This window comes from Chanos chanos, chromosome 2 (genome assembly GCF_902362185.1).
Source record: "Chanos chanos chromosome 2, fChaCha1.1, whole genome shotgun sequence".
Classification (NCBI taxonomy): domain Eukaryota; kingdom Metazoa; phylum Chordata; class Actinopteri; order Gonorynchiformes; family Chanidae; genus Chanos; species Chanos chanos.
In genome coordinates this window covers 59,315,798-59,336,885 of record NC_044496.1, presented here as the reverse complement: position 1 = coordinate 59,336,885, position 21,088 = coordinate 59,315,798, and the positions used below count along the sequence as shown (strand labels likewise).

At 43.4% G+C, this 21,088-nt stretch overlaps 1 protein-coding gene across 1 annotated transcript in view; it reads left to right on the top strand.

The window, feature by feature from the left end:
* Positions 1 to 2,464: 2,464 nt before the first annotated feature.
* The window catches only part of LOC115805130 (teneurin-1-like), a 133,649-nt gene continuing 115,025 nt past the window's right edge, over positions 2,465 to 21,088 (top strand). Inside the window, exons 1-2 of the mRNA XM_030765610.1 lie at positions 2,465 to 2,681; positions 14,577 to 14,837. Of these exons, the coding sequence (XP_030621470.1) occupies positions 2,465 to 2,681; positions 14,577 to 14,837 (478 nt within the window). The remainder of the gene's footprint in view (positions 2,682 to 14,576; positions 14,838 to 21,088) is intronic.

Here is a 21,088-nt window from a genome sequence, read left to right as displayed (position 1 = left end):
GAGGAACTGAGGCAGCGTGTTGAGGTAAGGTGTGTGTAGATGTCAGTGAGGAACTGAGGCAGCGTGTTGAGGTAAGGTGTGTGTAGTTGTCAGTGAGGAACTGAGGCAGCGTGTTGAGGTAAGGTGTGTGTAGATGGTGACTTTGCCACAGGACAAGTTTTGCAAATGGACTTCAATGGAGCAAATGTCCTACTTCTGCTAGCATGTACGCGTGTGAATGTGATATCTGAGTTATTCTGCTCAGGAGTGGAGAAGGGAGAGCAGTGAGTTTAGATGGGTCTGGTCTGATCAAAAGAATAAAAATGCTAGATCATAGATTTAAAAGCATTTTACTTGAAATGACAGCCCATTGTTCTGTGGATACAGCTGTTACTAATGTTTCAAAGCATTGGTTTGCTCTGTGTTTGAAGAAGCCAATACAAGAAACATGGTATGCACTAGAGGTGAATGTTTGGTGAACTTCAGACTGAATTAATACCACCAGAAATGGTTGTGCTTTGATTGTTTGCATGCAAATTTACAAATGACAGGAGTGTGATGGAACAAATGTCCAAAGCCTGCAGCTTGCCCTGTTCTTTAAGCTAAAGGAAACTCTCAGTGAACCTGGAAATGCTGAATTTTACAAGAGACAGTCCCCAGTATGACTTTCCAAATTCATGCATTCATTTACGTGCACTGGTACAGCAAAACTCGTCTAAACCAGCATACCTGTTCACTCTCTTCTCATGTGGTGTACAGGTCATTAATGAAATATCTGAATTGGGTTTATTATTATTGTGTAGGTCTGCTGCGCTTTTATTACATGTGTTTGTTAAAGCATATGTTAGGGTTAGGGTTAGGGTTAGGCTTAGTGCTGTGCATTTTAGTGTTTACTCAGACCTTTACAATGCAAATGTCTTTTTCCCACTGCAGTTCACCTAGGTTGGTGTAAGGAGAGATATTTTGGGATGAGTGAGGGGTAAAAGAGGAGTATTTGGGATGAGTGAGGGGTAAAAGAGGAGTATTTTTGGGGTGAGTGAGGGGTAAAAGAGGAGTATTTGGGGTGAGTGAGGGGTAAAAGAGGAGTATTTGGGATGAGTGAGGGGTAAAAGAGGAGTATTTTTGGGGTGAGTGAGGGGTAAAAGAGGAGTATTTGGGGTGAGTGAGGGGTAAAAGAGGAGTATTTGGGATGAGTGAGGGGTAAAAGAGGAGTATTTTTGGGGTGAGTGAGGGGTAAAAGAGGAGTATTTGGGGTGAGTGAGGGGTAAAAGAGGAGTATTTGGGATGAGTGAGGGGTAAAAGAGGAGTATTTTTGGGGTGAGTGAGGGGTAAAAGAGGAGTATTTGGGGTGAGTGAGGGGTAAAAGAGGAGTATTTTTGGGGTGAGTGAGGGGTAAAAGAGGAGTATTTGGGGTGAGTGAGGGGTAAAAGAGGAGTATTTGGGATGAGTGAGGGGTAAAAGAGGAGTATTTTTGGGGTGAGTGAGGGGTAAAAGAGGAGTATTTGGGGTGAGTGAGGGGTAAAAGAGGAGTATTTTTGGGGTGAGTGAGGGGTAAAAGAGGAGTATTTGGGGTGAGTGAGGGGTAAAAGAGGAGTATTTGGGATGAGTGAGGGGTAAAAGAGGAGTATTTTTGGGGTGAGTGAGGGGTAAAAGAGGAGTATTTGGGGTGAGTGAGGGGTAAAAGAGGAGTATTTGGGATGAGTGAGGGGTAAAAGAGGAGTATTTGGAGTGAGTGAGGGGTAAAAGAGGAGAATAGTTTGTGGAGGGATAGGGATATAAGGGGAGGTGAAGTGAGGAGTATAAGCTAAAAAATATCTGGCAGCTACAGGGCTGCTTCACTGGACATATCCAGTCTTTTTTTCCTAAGATACTAACGGTCTGTGCAAAAATCTAACTCCCAATTAGTCAATGAGACACTAGAGTCTAGGCTAGAGTCCTTTAGCACTGAGACAGCACAGAACCTTAAGGACTGCATCAGCAAGAGTTTCAAATGTTTTGAATTCCCTACAAATTTAGTAAAAGGACTTTATGAAAAGGAAGTAATGGAGATGGAGATGGCCACTTTGTTGTGTGTTGTCTGAGGTGCTGTAGTTTGCTGTAGTTTGTGTGTTGTCTGAGGTGCTGTAGTTTGTGTGTTGTCTGAGGTGCTGTAGTTTGTGTGTAGTCTGAGATGCTGTAGTTGTGTGTAGTCTCTAAAAACAATCTCCGCAGAGATGCAAACTGATATTGCTAATGCAAATAGGAAATAACTGAAACATTCCTCAAATATTATTATAGTTGGCTCAACTGATGGTAACACGATGATTGAAACTGAATAATATTTTTATTATTCAGCTACCACATAATCATACATTTTAGAAGTGTAAGAGCAGCCAAAAGAGTTGTGTTTTCTGCAAGATTCCCACATTAAGAGATTGAAACTGGTCTCTGTGTGCAGGTGTGGCTCTGTTCTGATCTGATGACTGAGTGATGCTCGGTAGCAGTAATGGATGACATGCAGTGTAAACCCTACCAGGCACTGTCCAAAGCACGACATGACATGGACATGTCATACACAAGCTCATCTGATGAAGGCGAAGACAGCCGGAACCAACCCAAGTCTTACACCGCCCGTGAAACCCTTCCTGACTATAGCAAAGACCTGAGACTCAGCTACAGCAGCCACAACAAATGTCAGAAGCCCCTCACTGAGCAGACACAAGGTAAAGGACACTGACTGGTTCTTCTCTTTACCCCCACGCGGTTACTGCCGCCACCATTTATCCACATGTACATCTAACTTCAGAGACATAATGAAGACGGAAATTAGTTTTCTCTACCTGAGGTAACTTAGATTCTCTTACAGTCAGAGCAAAAATGGGTCATTCCCAAACCTTTCTGGCCTCAGATATAATGGGAAAATGTTGGCTGAGAGAGGGAGAAATGACTTGCATTAGGGGTTTGATGAATTGTCTTCATGCAGGTCTTGTGCAGTGTGAAAGGAAAAATAGACCCTGAGATCACAGATAATCAGAGTGCCTGGGTTTGATCAATAGACCATCCTTCACTGTTTTCTCTGATCTCCTCTCTTTGCTAGCACACAGAGGTGTAAATTGTAAATACCTGACAACAGTGAGACATTACAGAGATACAATCAGAGATATAGCTTTGAACATTTATTTAACTAGAATGACTTCAGCCAGAGATAATCAGTTCTGTCAAAATGAGCTTGATGATTTTGGCATGTGTTGCATAAATGCTTTGTTCTTAGCCTGAGTTTTGATTCAGTGAGGACCAGAGATTCATCACAAAATCACTTTATAAAATCAGTTTTTACAAAACCAGTATGCAAAACCATTGTACAAAGCCAGTATACAAAACTGGTGAACAAAAAGACTGTACAGTCACTGAACAAAATCACAGTGTGAAAATAAGTTTAAATGCTGTCAAGTGTCTGACCTACATATGTGCAGCTGTTAATTTTGGGCTGTTATTGCAACTCAGTGACAAAAATGGTTTGCAAATTATTCTTTCTGAAAGACTGAGCAAATTGTTGAAAGCACTTCAGGATGTAGAAGAGGCATGTGCCAAAGGAGTAGTGCTCTACATCCCTGCACACAGAATATGTAACCATTGTGGTTGCAGCCATTGATGAAGAAAATAACCATACCTAAATAGACAGCAGATATGATATCATTTCTACCGTCACTTTGGCTGGTCCAAAACAATACATAGGAAATGTAGACTCTGCAGTTGTAATTAATTATCCAGCTTCAATCTATGTTACAGACTCAATTCAGAGTAGGCTATGTGCATAGATCCTCCCATGTCAGACTCAACACCACCTCCCTCCTTGTTTTTTCCTTGTGCATGAACTCTGAGTCATTATTTAAAAGCATAAATTATGAATAGGGAAGGCTAACGTGCTCTGTTAATGACACTGCAACACAGAAGTCTGCAGATGTGGTTCAAGAGTCTCTTTCTAAAGATGGGTATTTCCAGTAAGCTTTAGTTTCTGCATGAGGGCCCATTAAACATGCCACATCACATTTTTAAATTCCTGTTGGATCCGCCGAGTTAGTGGCCGCAGAGAAAGTGGTAAATACTGAATGCATACCATCAACTTGTGCATTCGAAGAGCACCTCAGTGTGCGTAGTTATATCCAAGGTGTGAGAGTGATGCATCTGTGCTGCATTTGCAGTGAGAGGGATCTGTTAGTGCAGATGTGTAACAGCCACAGCTTGATACTAACTCTCAGTGCGGACAGGTGTCAGGTATGGCCCAGGAACCTGGACGCATGTGCAAACAAAAAGTCTATATTTTCAGTCACAGAGAGATGTTACAAACTGGAAGGTTGAATTCAGGCAAGACAGGTTCACAGGAGTACAGGAACAGGAAGACAAGGTATTAGACTGACTGAACAAACTCTTGAACAGGCATGGGTCATCCGACCAATGGACTGGTTCGGATTCAAAGGAGTAATGCGCAGTAATGCATTTAGAAAGAGCAAGACTTTGCTAAGAAACAGCAGAAAAGCAGGGGAATTTATACAAACTGAAAGCTAGGCCTAACAAACAGAGAAAAGATGAGAACAAGGACTAAGTGAACGAAAAATGGGTGCAAAGGGGAATAGGTGATCAAGGTGATTAGTAGAGTGGCGACGCAGAACCAGTGGGGGGAGGAGACGAGATCAGCACAGGAATGATGCAGGGAGTTCTGGGCATACTTCGCCAATAGCAAGAACTCTGAATTGTCATTCTAATGGGAGTAGCAGTAGCTCCACAGGAACCTCCCCAGGTCCTTGATCATTCTGCCTGCTTGGCTGTTTGAATCAGATGAGAGGCTTGCTGTGACCCCCAGTCCTTACATGAACACCTTCCCAACATGGGAGGTGAATTGGGGGCCACGGTTTGACAAGACGTCCTCTGTAAGGTGGAACAGCAGAAGACGTCATAGAACAGGGCATCCACCATCTGAAGAGTAGAAGGGAGAGATGCAAAGGGAATTTGGTGGCAGGCTTTGGAAAACCAGTCTACCATTACCAAGATCACAGTGTTTTGTTTGGAAGGTGGGAGGTCTGTGACAAATCCTACTGCCACATGAGACCACAGCCTTTGTGTAATGGGCAAGAGCGATAGCTTCCCAGATGAAACCTCCTGCGGTGACTTTGTTGTGGCACAGATAGAGCAGGATCAGACATATTGCCTCATATCAGAGGCTAAAGTGGGCCACCAGGACTTTGCAGAGAAGATTTGGATGGACTAGCTGTTCCAGGGAGTCCTAAAGCCTGTACACCAAGCCAGTCTCCGAGTACAGAAAGGATGGTGCAAGGATGCTGGCTCTTTCCAGAATTCCCATGTAATGTCTTCCTCACTCTGCCACTAAACAGGAATGACAGAGGTGGGGGAACGACAGACGTGTCCTCGAGTGCAGCCTCACTTTAGTTGTGGATTTGGGACAAGGTGTCAAAATTCCCATTCTTTGATCCTGGGTGGAAGGAGATTGAAACGTTAAACTGAGAGAAGAATTGGACCCACCTGGTTTTCACCTCTGTACCCAGGTTGCAGTTGTCAGGGAGTACAAGGAATAGCCCCAGATACCCCTCCAGCCAGTTTCTCCACTCCTCTAAAACCAGCTTCACTGCCAGCAGCTCACAGTTGGCCACGTCATTATTCCTTTCGGCCGGGGAGAGTTTCTTGGGAAAGAAAGCACAGGGAAACATTTCAGATGGCTCACCAGAGGACTGCCCCTGCTCAAGCCTCTGATTCATCCACCTCAACAACAAACTATTTTTTGGGATTAAGCAGATTGAGTGTGGGTGCAGTAGTGAGATGACTCTTCAGCTGGCAGAAAGCAGTTCTGGTAGCATTGTTCCACTGAGGATGTTACGGTTTTCCTTTTAGGAGAGACAAGAGAAGGCAATCAGTTGAGCTGAGACCTCAGATGAAGTGGCAGTAGAATTTCTAAACCCCAGGAATCATTGAAGTTCCCTGACTGTCCTGGATCTGGCCATGATGCCACTATGCTGATTTTCTTCTCCTCCATCTACTACAACCACCTCTAGGATGATCACATACCAGGGGAAGGAGACGGTGGTTTGGTGGAATATGCACTTCTCTGCCCTCACATGCAGGCAATGTGTGAAGAGGTGGGTGAGGACCTTGTGAACATGTGTAAGGTATTCTGGGAGTGATGCTGAGCACATCAAGATGCTGTCAATAAGGTGATGATGAAGCGTCCCAGTATGTCTCTCAGCACATCTTTCACAAAGGCCTAGAAACCAGAGGGGTGTTAACAAAATTGAAAGGAATGACAAATTATTCATGTAGGAGCCAAATTTCAGTTCGAATTTATTTTTGTTGAGAGACACTTGTATTTTGATTTAGATTCACTTGCCTTTGGTTCAAGACTTTTATTTTGACATTTGCCACATACCCCAAAAAGGTTAAGATGGCGTCTTCCATATTCCCAACTAGAGCCTCACAGTTTAGACACAGGAAGACGCTAATGAACAAACAGTTTTTTACCGCTTTAACGCTTTATCGCTTTAACGCTTTATCGCTTTAACGCTTTATCGCTTGAACACTTTGTTGCTTTACCACTTTACCACTTACCACTTGCCGCTTCTCCGATTCTACACTTAACACTTAACACTTAACACTCAACCCTTCCAGCAAATTTAAAAACTGTATATCACCTGCCTGCATACCTGTCTGTTTGCCTACCTACCCCTTTGCCTTCCTGCCTGCCTCCCTACCTGCCTGCCTGCCTGCCCGCTTGCCTGCCTACCTGCCTACCTGCCTGCTCACCTCTCTCCGACCACCGGCTGAACACAGGTATGACTCGCAGCCGGTTACAGTATGTGTCAGAAAAGCGCGTAACAACTGACAGCGTCTAACACTGGATTTGAATTTTGGACAATACATAAGTAAAAAACTGTTTTCCTTTGGAGTGCTTATGAAACACTGTGGATTGGAGCTGGAATTGTTTGATGGAATGAAACTGGAACTTGGATTGGATTTGATTCTGAATTGTTTGAGCCATGTGCTTGACCTGTGCTGTAAACTGCCTTTCAAAACCTTGCTGCATTTGGATTTGTTGAATATCTGCAGAATTGTGAGCAAACGCTTGATTTGAATTCACTATTGGAGTGTATTTTGTGCTGCTGTGTATTTATTCAACTTGAAAGCATTGCATTGGTGAAAATTGATTGTAGGCCTGTGTTTGAACTAAAATTGTGACAAACATGTCTCAAACAATGGAAAGCGCTGATTCCCCCACTGAGGCTGCTAATACAGCCGCCATTATGGAGGAAAACTTGAATCAACTCATTGCAACTCGCAGAGGGAAATTGGGTGTTTGCACACGAAAACGAAATGAATTAAAAGAACTCATGGACAAAGGTAATGTTGCTGAGGTGAACAAGGGTGTTAAAACTCTCATTGCTGCATTGAATGAATTTGATAAAGCTCATGAGTCTGTGCAACAAATGTTGAGCAATGATGAAATAGAAAATGAGAATGCCAACTGGTATGAGCCAAAAAGGGTCACTTATTCATCATTTTTGAAGGAAGTGGAAATATGGAAAACAAAACAAGTTGACCCACAAGCAATGATTACACCCTTTGACAGTGTTTCAAATGTATCAAAGAAATCAAATAAATCACAAGGCTCTTCAAAATCTGGTGCATCTTCAGTATCATCAGCACGCATAAAAGCTGAAGCTGAGAAAGCAGCTCTTTTGGAACGCGCTGCTAGGCTGAAAAAGAAACAAGCTCTGGAGATACAGAGAGTGGAACTGCAAAATGCAATAGAACAAAGTGAACTGGAAACTGACATAGCTGCAGCAAATGCGAAAGTTCAGGTTCTTGAGAATTATGAAAAACAACTTATGAGCTCTCAAATCCAATCACTGCCTCACTCAAAACCACCTGCAGATGGCATGAACGCTTACCTGGAAACAGAGCGCAGATACCTAAAGGAAACTACTTTGGATCCAGAACCATCAATTGAGTATGCAAGTATACATGCAGTTCCAAAAACCCCACTTCAAATGGCTGTAGCCCAAAAACAAAAACAGTTGGATCCCATTCAGACATCAGTAACACAGCAAACCTCTCACCAAGCAGCAGCAGCTACTTCTACTCCAACAATACAGCCAACATTCACAAACGTAAATAACAACTTGAATGACCTAGCAGATCTCATTGTTCAACAGCAAAAGCTGTCTCTGCTTCCCAGCAGAGAGATCCCTATGTTTGATGGAGAGCCTCTGAACTTCAGACCTTTCATGCAGGCATTTGCACATGGAATTGAAAGTAAGACCAGTAGTAGCCAGGACCGCTTGTATTACTTAGAGCAATACACTTCTGGCCAATCAAAGGAACTGGTCAGGAGTTGTCTACATATGGAGGCAAATGAGGGATATACAGAGGCAAAAAGACTGCTGGAGTATCATTTTGGTGATAAAATAAAGCTCACTAGTGCATACATGGAGAAGGCCTTAAACTGGAGCGACATTAAAGCTGAAGATGGAAACGCATTATCCAGTTATGCGCTCTTTCTTCGAGGATGCTGCAACCTATCACAGAACCTGGAATACATGGAAGAACTCAACCTACCCTCTAACCTAAGGCTTCTTGTTGCAAAGCTCCCTCACAAGTTAAGGGAGAGATGGAGGACTGTAGCATTTGATATCCTGGAGCAAAGGAAAACAAGGGCTACCTTCAGTGATCTTGTTAATTTTATAGAGAGGCAGGCTAGAATTATGCAAGATCCACTCTTTGGTGACATAAATCAGCCGTTTTCCAATAAGAAGGTGTTGCAGACCAAGCCTATCCCAGACCCCAAGCTTGCATATAAGTTGAAAAGCAAGGGCAGTAGTTTTGCCACCACAGTGGCAGCTGCACCTGCAAAGACTGTTGAGCTTCCTAAAATGGAGAACTTAAAAAAGCAAGTTCTGAATGAAAAGTCAATCGTTTCCAAATTCTGTCCCATTTGCAATGGTACACATGTCATAGATTCATGTAAAGAGTTGTTATCCAAGCCTCATAATGAGCGTGTAGAATTAATGAAGACAAAGGGCATTTGTTTTGGATGTTTGGTAAAAGGGCATATGAGTAAAGATTGTAAAAGGCGCCTTACATGTTCAGTGTGTTCAAGAAGACATCCGAGCATTCTGCACATTCAAAATACTGATGGTGAACTCCAGAAGACGCAGGGAGGAAATGGGTCTGAAAAGGCTGTGAGCAGTGGACTGGTCTCACTGGAAAAGAAAGACCTTGGATCCAGTGATGATCATTGCACACTGGCAATCATACCTGTCCAAGTGAAGTTAAGTAACTCAAACCACATTATCCAAACTTACGCATTTCTTGATCCAGGTAGTTCCGCTACATTTTGCACAGAACGGCTCAGAAGACAGTTAAATGCGAAGGGAAGACATCACAGGATCCTTCTGCGCACTATGGGCCAGGAAAAACCCGTCAACAGCCTGGTCATCAGAGGTTTGGAAGTGAGCAGTCTGGAAGGAAAAGAGTTTTTTGGGCTTCCAGATGTTTACACTCAGGAAGAAATCCCAGTCAGCAAAGATCATATCCCAACACAAAAGGATGTGGAGAAATGGTCATACTTGAAAGAAGTATGCTTACCAAACATTGATGCTGACATTGACTTGCTAATTGGAATAAATGTGCCCAAGCTGATGGAACCCTGGAGGATAATAAATAGCAAGGGCAATGGGCCTTTCGCTGTCAGGACACTGCTTGGATGGGTAGTGAATGGTCTCCTCCATGGTGAGCGCTCTTGTTTTAATAAGCAAGGCAAGCCATTTGTTTATGCACACCGGATTTCTATTGCAAACGTAAATGAGCTTCTGGTCCGGCAGTTCAATCATGATTTCCCTGAAAACACCTATGAAAAGACAGAGATGTCTCTGGAAGATCTCAGGTTCATGCAGATAATGGACAGCTCTGCTGAGTTGAAGGATGGACACTACCAGTTGCCATTGCCGTTCAGGAAGGGTGATCCTCATATGCCAAACAATCACCAGATAGCTGAGCAAAGAACAGTGTCACTAAAAGGAAAGTTTAAGAAAAACAAGACTTTCCAAGAGGAATACAGGGTGTTCATGGATAACATTTTGAAGTGTGGACATGCTGAGCTTGTACCTAAAGAACAACTGGTATTGGAGAATGGAAAGGGGTGGTACATACCTCATCATGGGGTCTATCATCCCAAAAAAGGAACCTTGCGGGTAGTGTTTGACTGTTCTGCATCCTATCAAGGAACATCTCTTAACAGTGAGCTTTTACAAGGCCCAAACCTTACAAACTCTTTGATTGGAGTCTTAATGCGCTTTCGCCTTGAAAATGTGGTCATCTTGGCTGACGTGGAGAAGATGTTTCATCAAATCAAGATTCCACCAAAGCATGTTGATTTCCTTCGTTTCCTGTGGTGGAAGGATGGGGACATCACTCAGTCCCTCATGGAACACAGAATGGTTTTTCATCTGTTTGAGGCAACATCATCATCCAGTTGTGTTAGTTATGCCCTGAGAAGAACAGCTGAGGACAATAAAAACAGTTTCTCGGCTGAGCCAACCAGTAGGGCAGTTCATCTGGATACAGATTCCTGTGTGAATGCATTCAGGCGTTTCATTTCAAGAAGAGGCCAAGTAAGAGAAATAAAGTCAGACAATGGAACTAATTTGATCTCTACTGAGAAGGAATTGAGGGAAGCACTAAAGTCTTGGAATGTGGAACAGATTGAAAGGAGTCTCCTCCAGAAAGGTGTGAAGTGGACGTTCAATCCTCCTGCTGGTGCACATCATGGAGGTGTTTGGGAACGACTGATCCGAATGGTCAAAAGAATTTTCTTGTCTGTCACAAACCAACAAACTTTGGATGATGAGGGTCTTGCCACAGTGATGTGTGAAGTTGAATCCATACTGAACAGCCGTCCTTTGACAACTGTTTCAGGTGATCCTAATGACCTGGAACCACTTACCCCCAATCATTTACTCCAGCTCAAGGTCCAACCCGTATTACCACCAGGGTTATTTGGAAAACAGGATTTATATATTAAAAGACGATGGCGGCAAATACAATACATCGCCGACCTTTTTTGGACGCGCTGGATACGAGAGTTTCTTCCGCTTATGCAGGAACGGCAAAAGTGGCCCCGTGTCAAGCGCACTTTCTGTCCAGGAGACATTGTTTTGGTAGCTGATGCTGCAGCACCACGAGGCTCATGGATAATGGCAAGAGTTATTGAAGCCATATGTGATTCCCAAGGTCTGGTCCGTAGTGTGCGACTGCAGACCAAGACAAACCAATTATTAAGGCCCATCAACAAGATTTGCCTCTTAGTAGAGGCTAGCAATCAAAAGGCTAAATGAGGTTTTTGCATGTGCACGTGCAACCACATGCATCACATACACATCCACTGATATTTGCACACACTTGAATTTTGGAATTAGAATTGAATGTTTAGTTTGGAATGTAAATATAAAAGAGTACTGGCTCCTTTTTTGTTATGGATACTTTTTTGTTATAGCATGCTCCACGCGGTTGCTATAAGGGGCCGGAGATGTAGGAGCCAAATTTCAGTTCGAATTTATTTTTGTTGAGAGACACTTGTATTTTGATTTAGATTCACTTGCCTTTGGTTCAAGACTTTTATTTTGACATTTGCCACATACCCCAAAAAGGTTAAGATGGCGTCTTCCATATTCCCAACTAGAGCCTCACAGTTTAGACACAGGAAGACGCTAATGAACAAACAGTTTTTTACCGCTTTAACGCTTTATCGCTTTGTTGCTTTACCACTTTACCACTTACCACTTGCCGCTTCTCCGATTCTACACTTAACACTTAACACTCAACCCTTCCAGCAAATTTAAAAACTGTATATCACCTGCCTGCATACCTGTCTGTTTGCCTACCTACCCCTTTGCCTTCCTGCCTGCCTCCCTACCTGCCTGCCTGCCTGCCCGCTTGCCTGCCTACCTGCCTACCTGCCTGCTCACCTCTCTCCGACCACCGGCTGAACACAGGTATGACTCGCAGCCGGTTACAGTATGTGTCAGAAAAGCGCGTAACAACTGACAGCGTCTAACACTGGATTTGAATTTTGGACAATACAATTCATAATGACCTGAGGGGGTACAAAATGTGATCTGCCACTCACCTCAAAGTGCTTTGAAGGTCCAGTTTGGCTAAATATGTAGACCACTAGAGCTGCTTAATGGCAGAGGCAACCAGAGGGAGTTGGAACTGCCACTTTACAGTCATGGAATTGAGCCCTCAGTAGTCAATGCAGGGGCACCAATCTCTGACTTTTTTCTCCACCAAAAAGAATCTGGCAGATACTGGAGAAGTGAAGCATCAGATTTGGCCCTGTCACAGTGATTCCTTGATGTAGTCCTCCATGGCCTGCATCTCCTTCAAAGACAGCAGACAAACTTTACTCTGAGGGGGTGAAGTACTGGCCATGAGGTCAATGTCACAGTCCCAGGGATGGTGAGGAGGGAGATGCAAGACTTGGATTTTACTTAAGACCTCTGTGAGATCATAGTATTGTCAGGGGAGCTCCCAAGTTGTGGAGGCTGGAGGGCTCTTGACTGTGGTAGAGGCACAGGACAGAGGGAGGAAGTGATGGAGAGAGAAAGAAGACAAGGCAACAGTTTCTCTTTCCTCCAACATGATGGTTGCTTTGAACTTTTGGAGCCAGGGAGGACCAGAGTCCTCCCTGGAGTGTATGGACGACAGAAGGATGAGAAATGGGAGATCCTCCTCATGGGCAGCCCCCACGGTGAGTTGAGCTGGATTAGTGAGGTATGTAATGGAGCTGGACCCTAGTAGCTTTCCAGCAAGAACATGGACCAAAATAGGTACAGCCAGGTGACAAAGAGGAAAGGACTTCGATTGGAAAGTTGAAAGGACTTTGAGGGTTTCATTGATGAGATTCTGTGTCACTCCCTAACCTAACATGGTTAAAAAGGAGGAAGAAAAGTCACTGAAACTAGGAATGGTTTGGCTGGGGGAGTAGAGGAAATAATGCTCACTTCTAGAAGGAGAAGGAGACTGGGATTGTGTCTCTCCCCTACTGCCAGGAGGTTGTAATGGTCTGACGGGACAGTTCACACACTGGTGTCCTTCCTCTCCACTGTAAAGACAAAGCCCCTTGTTGATTCTTTGGGGCAGTCAGTGACAAAGAGGTGGGTGATTTCAATCTGTATCAGTTCAGGTTCCAGTTCCATTCTGACACTTATGGTGGGCACAGTTTCAATGATCACTGGCTTTTGCGGAGCAGGTTGTGAAGGTGGATAGAAACTGTGATATGGGAATCCAAGGTCAGACTGTCATCAAGGCAGAAGAAATGACTGTGTATAATCAGCCACCAATGGACTCCCCTGGATCAGCCTTTCAGATTCCTTCCTGCCCTTTAGCAGGGTGATCAAACATTGCATGGAACAGGGTTTCGAACTGCTTGTATGAGGCAATTTTCTCTGCTCTCCCCCAGAGAGCTTTAGCCCCTCTCCAATGCTCTGCCCCACAGGCAAGAGATCACCATTGAAAAGTTGGTTGTATCTGGAAGAGAGAGTTTGTGAGCAAAATACAGTTAGCACTGAAAAATTAAGCACTAACATTCTAAGGATGAACCCTCATAACAGTCAGGAAATTTGACTGGAGAATCAGATGGCTGGGAGGAAACTGCCAAACAGGCAGTGGGAACTGGAGGCAGAGGAGGTGAAGGTGCAGATATGATGGATTGTTGGAACCGATGGATGACCTCATCCAAGGCAGAACAGAGTAGTGCGACTTTGCGCTGTTGTTCTGCTACCACGCTGCTCAGGACCGGACCTGACAAAGTTGAAATGAGGAGGGCTGAGTTCTTGTCTATTGGTTGGAGCATAGGGTTAGGGTTAGGGTTAGAGTGGGTGAAGTCTTCTACAGGGCTGGACTCACAAAATGCATGTGCAAACAAAGTGTCTCTATCATCAGACATAGCCAGATATTACAACAAGAAGGCTGACCTTAGGCAAGACAGGTACGCAGGAACAGGTATTAGACTGACTGAACAAACTCTTTAACAAGCATGTGTCATCTGACCAAGGCCCTGGTTGTGATTAACAGGAGTAATGCGCAGTAATGCATTTAGAGAGGGCAAGACTTTGCCATTAAACGGCAGAAAAGCAGGGGCATTTATACAAAACAGAAAACTACGCTTAACGCACAGAAAATAGATGCAAGGGATAATAAGCTAAACAGGTGATCAAGCAAGATGAGTCCACTGACATCATAGAACGCTGAGTGGTGGAACCCACTGGAGGAGGAGACGAAACCGTTACAGTTGGACAATAATTTGCTACAGGTTTAAAATATACTCCCAGTACAAAATATAATATAGTTATGATATTACCTTTTAAAACAAATGTGCTGACTTTGGAATATTATTAGGGGAAGTATCTCTCCTTTCAAGATGAAATCATAAATATATTCTTTCTTATCTCATGGGTAATTCAGGCAGCTACAACAAACAGCATGACAGCCTAGTCAGGCTGCAGACGATCTGTCAAAGACTTTTTCAAACTTAACTTCTCTTTTTGTGGCAGATTTGGAATTTGGCAAGTCTGCTCACATGCTGAGTACCAGCTTTCAGGAGGAGCTGTGCTCTGGTCCACAGCTTGGCTTCTCACTTGGACCTGGCTCTGACGTGGACACTGAGGTGGAGGGTGAACCGTCACCCAGCCATGCGCTGCACCTGTGGATGCAGGATGTCAAATCTGAGCCGAGTTCCTGTTTGTCCAGCCGAGCCAACTCGATGCTGTCCCTCACTGACACAGAACAGGAGAGGAAATCAGAGGCAGAGACTGGTAAGTTATTCTCTCCCACTTCACTGCTAACTGCAAGGAACAATCTCCACACTGGGGAGAGAGTTTCTGTGAGAATGAATGTATTAAGAAAAAGTTAAGAGACAGTCTTTGTGTGTAGGTGAGTGTGCTGAGGAGGACAGTGTTTGTGAAAGGGTAAATGTTTATGGTTGTATTGGTCTATTATGTTATGTAACACTGAACCCAAAGCAATTAATTTAGAGTCAGTGGCAGAGAAGCTGAGGATATCTAAACCAAGCTATTATGTGACACATTCTCCTGGTTTCACCGCACTGCTGGTACATTACAAAGACTCATTTATGTCATTTTTTATGAGTTTAGTCCATTATTAATTTGGCTCTGTGTCATGGACTCCAGTACCACAATTCACTCCGCTCCTTCCAGTTTTCGCTCTCAGTGCGCCCAGTCACCTGAACATTAGTTTCACCTGTTCTGTGTCTATATATGAGCTGCCATTGTGCTCTGTTCTTGGTGAGATAGTGAGATGTTACTCATGTTCTATGCTCACCGTGCTGTTCCTCGTACGGTTTTTGTGTTCCCCGTTGGTTTTCGTGGTTTTTCCTCGTGTTCTCCTACTCGTCGTCTTTCTCCCTGCTCCGTCTGTTCGTGTTTTGGACAGATCTCTTGGTTTTGACTTTGGACTTTGTTTGGTCTTTGTTTTTGACTATACATTTCTGGATTGCCCTTGGTCTGTGGTGAATAAGGGTTTCTGCATTTGGATCCGTCTCATCTAGTTTGGTTACACTCTGTAGTGACTGCTTGCCAGAGTGGAGAGGAGATAAGGGACACCCGGATCAGCACTCTTTCATTGGCAAGAAATCTGTTAGAAATACTCAGTGAGATGAATTTGATCTCACATCCACCCAAATTCTGCTGGCTTGTGTGTTAAAGACTCAGAACCTAAAGGCCAACAGAAAGCCCCTCTCTTTGTAAATACACTTAAATTGGACTTTAATTTGGTATCATGAGTGTGGGTACCTGTGCTTCACTGCACTGAGAGAGGGAGGCCTCAGACCGACTGAAGGTGTAAGTAAAGCAGGCTAGTCAAACAGTTACTTGCCCTCAGACAATGAAGACTTTAATTCCTGTTCTACACACAAATGCAGACTGAACTCACGTCTGGGAACCTCAAGGACACTTCTCATTTGCATGCTGGGGAAAAGGTGTATTGCGTTGGTTCTCACACGTCCAGGCTCAGGCGGTGCATGCCGGCAGACGGAGCAGGGGAATTGCCGTGAGATGGAGTTTGTTTGCGCTGGATTCCAGCCAGGGTCGTGTCTAATGAGGGAGGGGATTGGATATGCCTCTTCACCTCTCTTTGTGTCAAAGCCCATGCAGAATGAAAATCACAGGTAGCTTTGCAAGGAAAGCAGGAGGAGGGCAGGCCCGGAATGCACAAGTAGGTGGTGTAAGAATTTAAAGTGACGGATAATCAGGTCTTTAAGTCTGTGTGTACACTTTGTATTAGGAATGAATCCATTTGCCACGTCAGCCTGTGAGGGGACCCCTGGTATTATGAGCATCCCGACAAGCCTGAGTCTGGGGTATTTGAATCTTTTTTTGTCCTCTTTCTTTTTCTCAGGGTCAGACTAGATAGTGCCGCCGGAAGGGGAAGCTTGCTTTTGGAACAGATCTCTTTGTTTTGTACAGTTAGTGCATTCACAGAGAGACTGTTGGGTTTTTTTCTGTCTTTTCTGTCTTTTTTTTTCTGTAACTTCTGTAGCAATGCGTCATGATTGATATAGCAATGCATTTTTTTGGGGTTTTTTTTCTCTCTCATCATTTTCATGGGTGTTCATGTCTGGAGACCCTGTCCCCTCACACAGAGGCTTTTAAGACTGTGTCTGACCACATGAAAGACACTCTGCTTGAAGCCCAACACAGGCATGTCACACATGTCACGGGTTCACTCCTTTTCTCTTCAGTAGATGGAACACGCACTAGTGGCGTGTGACTCATGTCAGTGAGCATCAGTGAGCAACAGCTCACACCACAGTTGTGTTTCTTGGAGACTCTTTCATGTAGAAATGGGCTGATTTTTAGTTATCCCAACATGTATTTGAACAATTGAGCATTTTCAACAGTTTCATATGATTGTTGCTGTTGTATCTGATTTGTGGTTTAGCATCCATTGCTGCAGGTAAACAATGTTACTCTGTCAGGTGGCAATTGTAGGAGAGACTTTGTACTTTGCAATACATTGGCTAATAAATGTTTCAGTAATTGTGAATTAAAAATTGCAAAGACTATCCATAACCTGCACCCCCTCTTTCTCTCTCTCTCTCTCTCTCTCTCTCTCTCTCAAGCTCCAGACATAGCCACACATCAGTACAGAGAGTGATTTATAACAGCCAAAAATCCTCCGTCCTCATGCACAACAAAGACCATGCTGGGCGAGTGATCAGAGCGCCATGCACACCCTTTGGCCATAGGCTGATAAGAGTGAATTACCTCTAATGTCAGATCACCTCAGAGAGTAGCACCCACCCTGTGGTGAATCCAGCTCAAGCAGCGCCTTCATTCGTAGCCATATTCCTACTCTTATGTGTGGACCATACACAAATTTTACCAAATGAAAAAAAAAAATTGAGAAAAAGAAAAACTGATCCATGTATCCTAATGAAATCATTTTGTGCATAAACATTTAATTACCCATGTAAACATAAATGCATTGTAGCTTTATAATGGACAACCAGTTTAATACCTCTTTCATTCATAATCCATGAGTTAATTTGTAATACTTATAACTGAGTTCTAATTAATACCCCATTAGAACATCACTTAGCTAGCTTCTTTTGGTTAAGTCTGTTCTACTCAATCTGGTATACTGAAGGTAGCGAGGTTGTTGTCACTGTCCATCACTAGTTTGTTTCTCCTTCTTTGTGTAATTTAGAGGTTGTTGTATGCGTGTATAAAAGTGCCTTAGTTCCATCTAGAGCCCAAGTTATTCAACAGTTCTGTACCATTTGAATTTAACTCTTGTAATAAATGTTGACATTCTTATTTCTATTTGCTAACTACATGATAAATCACTCCCTAGTTTAGTGCATGTGGTGATCCAGGACCTTGGACCTATTGCTACTATTGCTACCATGCTATTACTTAATATATGTTAATGCTAATGAAGATATATTTTGAATAATTTTGTGGTTCAGTGTTCAGAATGTGAAGCTATAGAACTGTTCAGAATAAATGTAATTTAACTGGGCACCTATTCTCAAATAAGGTCATGGTTATAGCTAAGTGAAATTAGTATTCAGCTCAACATTCACAGTGACCCGTTAATTAGAACTTATTTATGCCATTGGCATGACAACTCAACACTACCTCACCTTGTGAAGTGTCCAATTTTGCTTTCATTACTGTGTAAAGTTAATAGTGTTTGCACTGATTGTAAGGAAAAAGCCATGTTTGGGTTGTGCTAACTCCATTTCATTTTGGGCTCCGTGCATAAAAGGTTTGAAACACAACTACAAGTCCATGAGATCATAAATTCATTACGTTAAAACTGTCAAAGTGGATGAGGAGCAGCTTGTCATCAAAGTTGAGGAGTACACAAAAATACATATCATCCTCGGTCAAAAATTTCCACCGGAAACCAATTATGTGATTATATTTGTGCTCAGGTAAGAAGCATTATTTTGCAAATGTTGACATTTAGCTTAATACTGACATTAAAAATCTGTGGTACAATAGATAAATTTACAATATTGAAGTAAAAGATGCAAGTCAGACAGACAACTGGATACAGTGTGTGTGTGACGCTTCTCAGACGAATTGCGGCTTCACGTGGCAGCCGGCAGCTGGTTGGGCTTCACCGATGTCTCTTCCGTCTCATCAGCGTAGCAAAGTCTGTCCGCTTTTTTATTCTTCTCACCTGTTACTGAAGTTATCACTGAAAATGCCAGAGAAAGGGAAAAAAAGTCGAAAGCTAACGTTCCTCAAAATGGAGTCACCTGTCTCAAGCTGAGGAAAACTCTGTTTTCTTTTGTTTTTTAAAGCTCAAACCCTTAATGATGATGTACGTTTCAAAACACCAGGAATGCTTCTGCTTGTACTCTGGTTAAAGCTGAAAGTCCCATTGGAGCATGAGTTTGATTTAAATGACTGTCACAATGTCCAGTGGTAGAAATTAGTCGAATGTGAGATCTGCAGACAAATCTATGAAAACAAAAACGAAACAACAACAAAAACAACAAGCTGCCAGGATGGTGATAATAATGAAGTTTTCAATCATAGAAGAGAAAAAATGGAGTGTGTGTGTGTGTGTGTGCGTGCGCGCATGTGCAGTTCATCATCTCAATGACAATGCAAGATGGAGGCTCACACAAAACTTGAGATTCTGACAATGACCAATATTAGAAACATTTTGCTGATCAATGAAAAGATGCCTATTCAGATTCTTAGACGTTTTTGTCTAAGAAAGAAAGTCACACTCTGTCTTTGCTCCTTTCTTACATGGAGGAGTGAAGAGTCATGTAGAATTGAGTTTGAGTTTATTACACAGCTGCAGTTAATCAAGGCCAGCTCCATCACAGCCTCTCTGGCTCTCTGCCCTCCTAAGTGTCCTTGTAGATCAAGTGTCCTTGGATGTTTTCATTTCAAATTAGACCTTTTTTCTCACCTGCCGTGTTTTGCTGATGATCATTAGTTGGATATGATAGTGCTACGGGGTGGGTAGTGGCTCATGAGCAGGGTGTTGAGTTAGTGTGAGGGTGACCTTACTGCGTGATCCAGAGCACAGCACAAACACAGCCGAGCCAGAGGCCACCACTCAGCATGCAGAGAGCATGGAGGGGCTTCAGAGGATCATGTCCCAAGTCCAACAGCATTCTGTATGAGTTTGCCTGTGCATGACTGTCCTTGTCCCACTCCACAGTGTCATTTTTAAATAGTATGGTACAATGTCTCATAATGGGACAGTATGAGATGGTGTTTTACAGGGTGTCATAATGGGACAGTATGAGATGGTGTTTTACAGGGTGTCATAATGGGACAGTATGAGATGGTGTTTTACAGGGTGTCATAATGGGACAGTATGAGATGGTGTTTTACACATTATGTGACAGTATGAGATGGTGTTTTACAGTTTGTCATAATATGACATTATGAGATCGATTTCACGGTGTGTCATGTGACGATATGAGATGATCTTCTACAGTGCGTCATAACGTGACAGTATGACATTGTGTTTTACACATTATGTGACAGTATAAGATGGTGTTTTACAGTGTGTCATAATGTGACAGTATGAGCTGGTGTTTTACAGTGTGTCATAATGTGACAGAATGGTACATTGTATCACTATGGTCACTATGATTGAAGTTGGTGCCCCGAGAGGTAGTCACGGTGTTTTGGTGTCTTGCGTGTTTGTTTGTTTTACTTGTTGAATTTGCACATGGCATCGCAGTCAAAGACATGCATGCTAGGATTTGTGCTCCTGTCAGCGACCTTGACCAAGGCACTGGCAAAAAGACCTGGAGTTGGTCCCTGGGCGCCGGTGATGGCGGCTGCCTACTGCTCTTAGCTCATAGTGTGTGTGTGTGTGTGCTCACTGCTCAAGTGTGTGTGTGTGCTCACTGGTGTTAGGATGAGTTAAATGCAGAGGCTCCATTTCACTGCTCACTGTTCAGTGTGTGTGTGACGCATGAAGTACTTCTTCCTCCTCTTGTTCAGTCTCAACTTACTTTTGACCGGAATGAGCTCCATCAGGGGCTTGACACCAAAAAATATCCTTCCGGACTTTGCATGTATTCCTGTGGAAATTCTTCAGAGAAAACGTCCGGGAGACCACCAGCTGTCCTCCCGCAACAAAGTGATGCGGAAGTGGAGAGCTCACGGGAGACAGGGCGGCATGTTCACGCGTTTTTGGGGGCGAGGCTTTCAACTGGCGCTTCCTGGTATATTTCTCTCCTGCGTGCACTCACTCAACAATAAAATGGACAAATTGAAAACTGCTGGTAAGAATGACAAAGGACTTTCCTGCTGTATCTGCTTTCTGCTTTAGTGAGACGTGGTTAAATGAAACTATTCCCGACGCCACAGTGGAACTACCTGGCTTTTCACTGCACAGAGCGGATCACGTCCCCGCTCTCAGTCAGAAAACCAAAGGCAGTGGAGTGTGCTTTTACATTAACCACGAATGGTATAGAGACATTACTGTTCTGTCCAAAACATGCTCCCCAGAACTGGAATCTCTCATCATCTGTTGCAAGCCATTCTATTCACCAAGG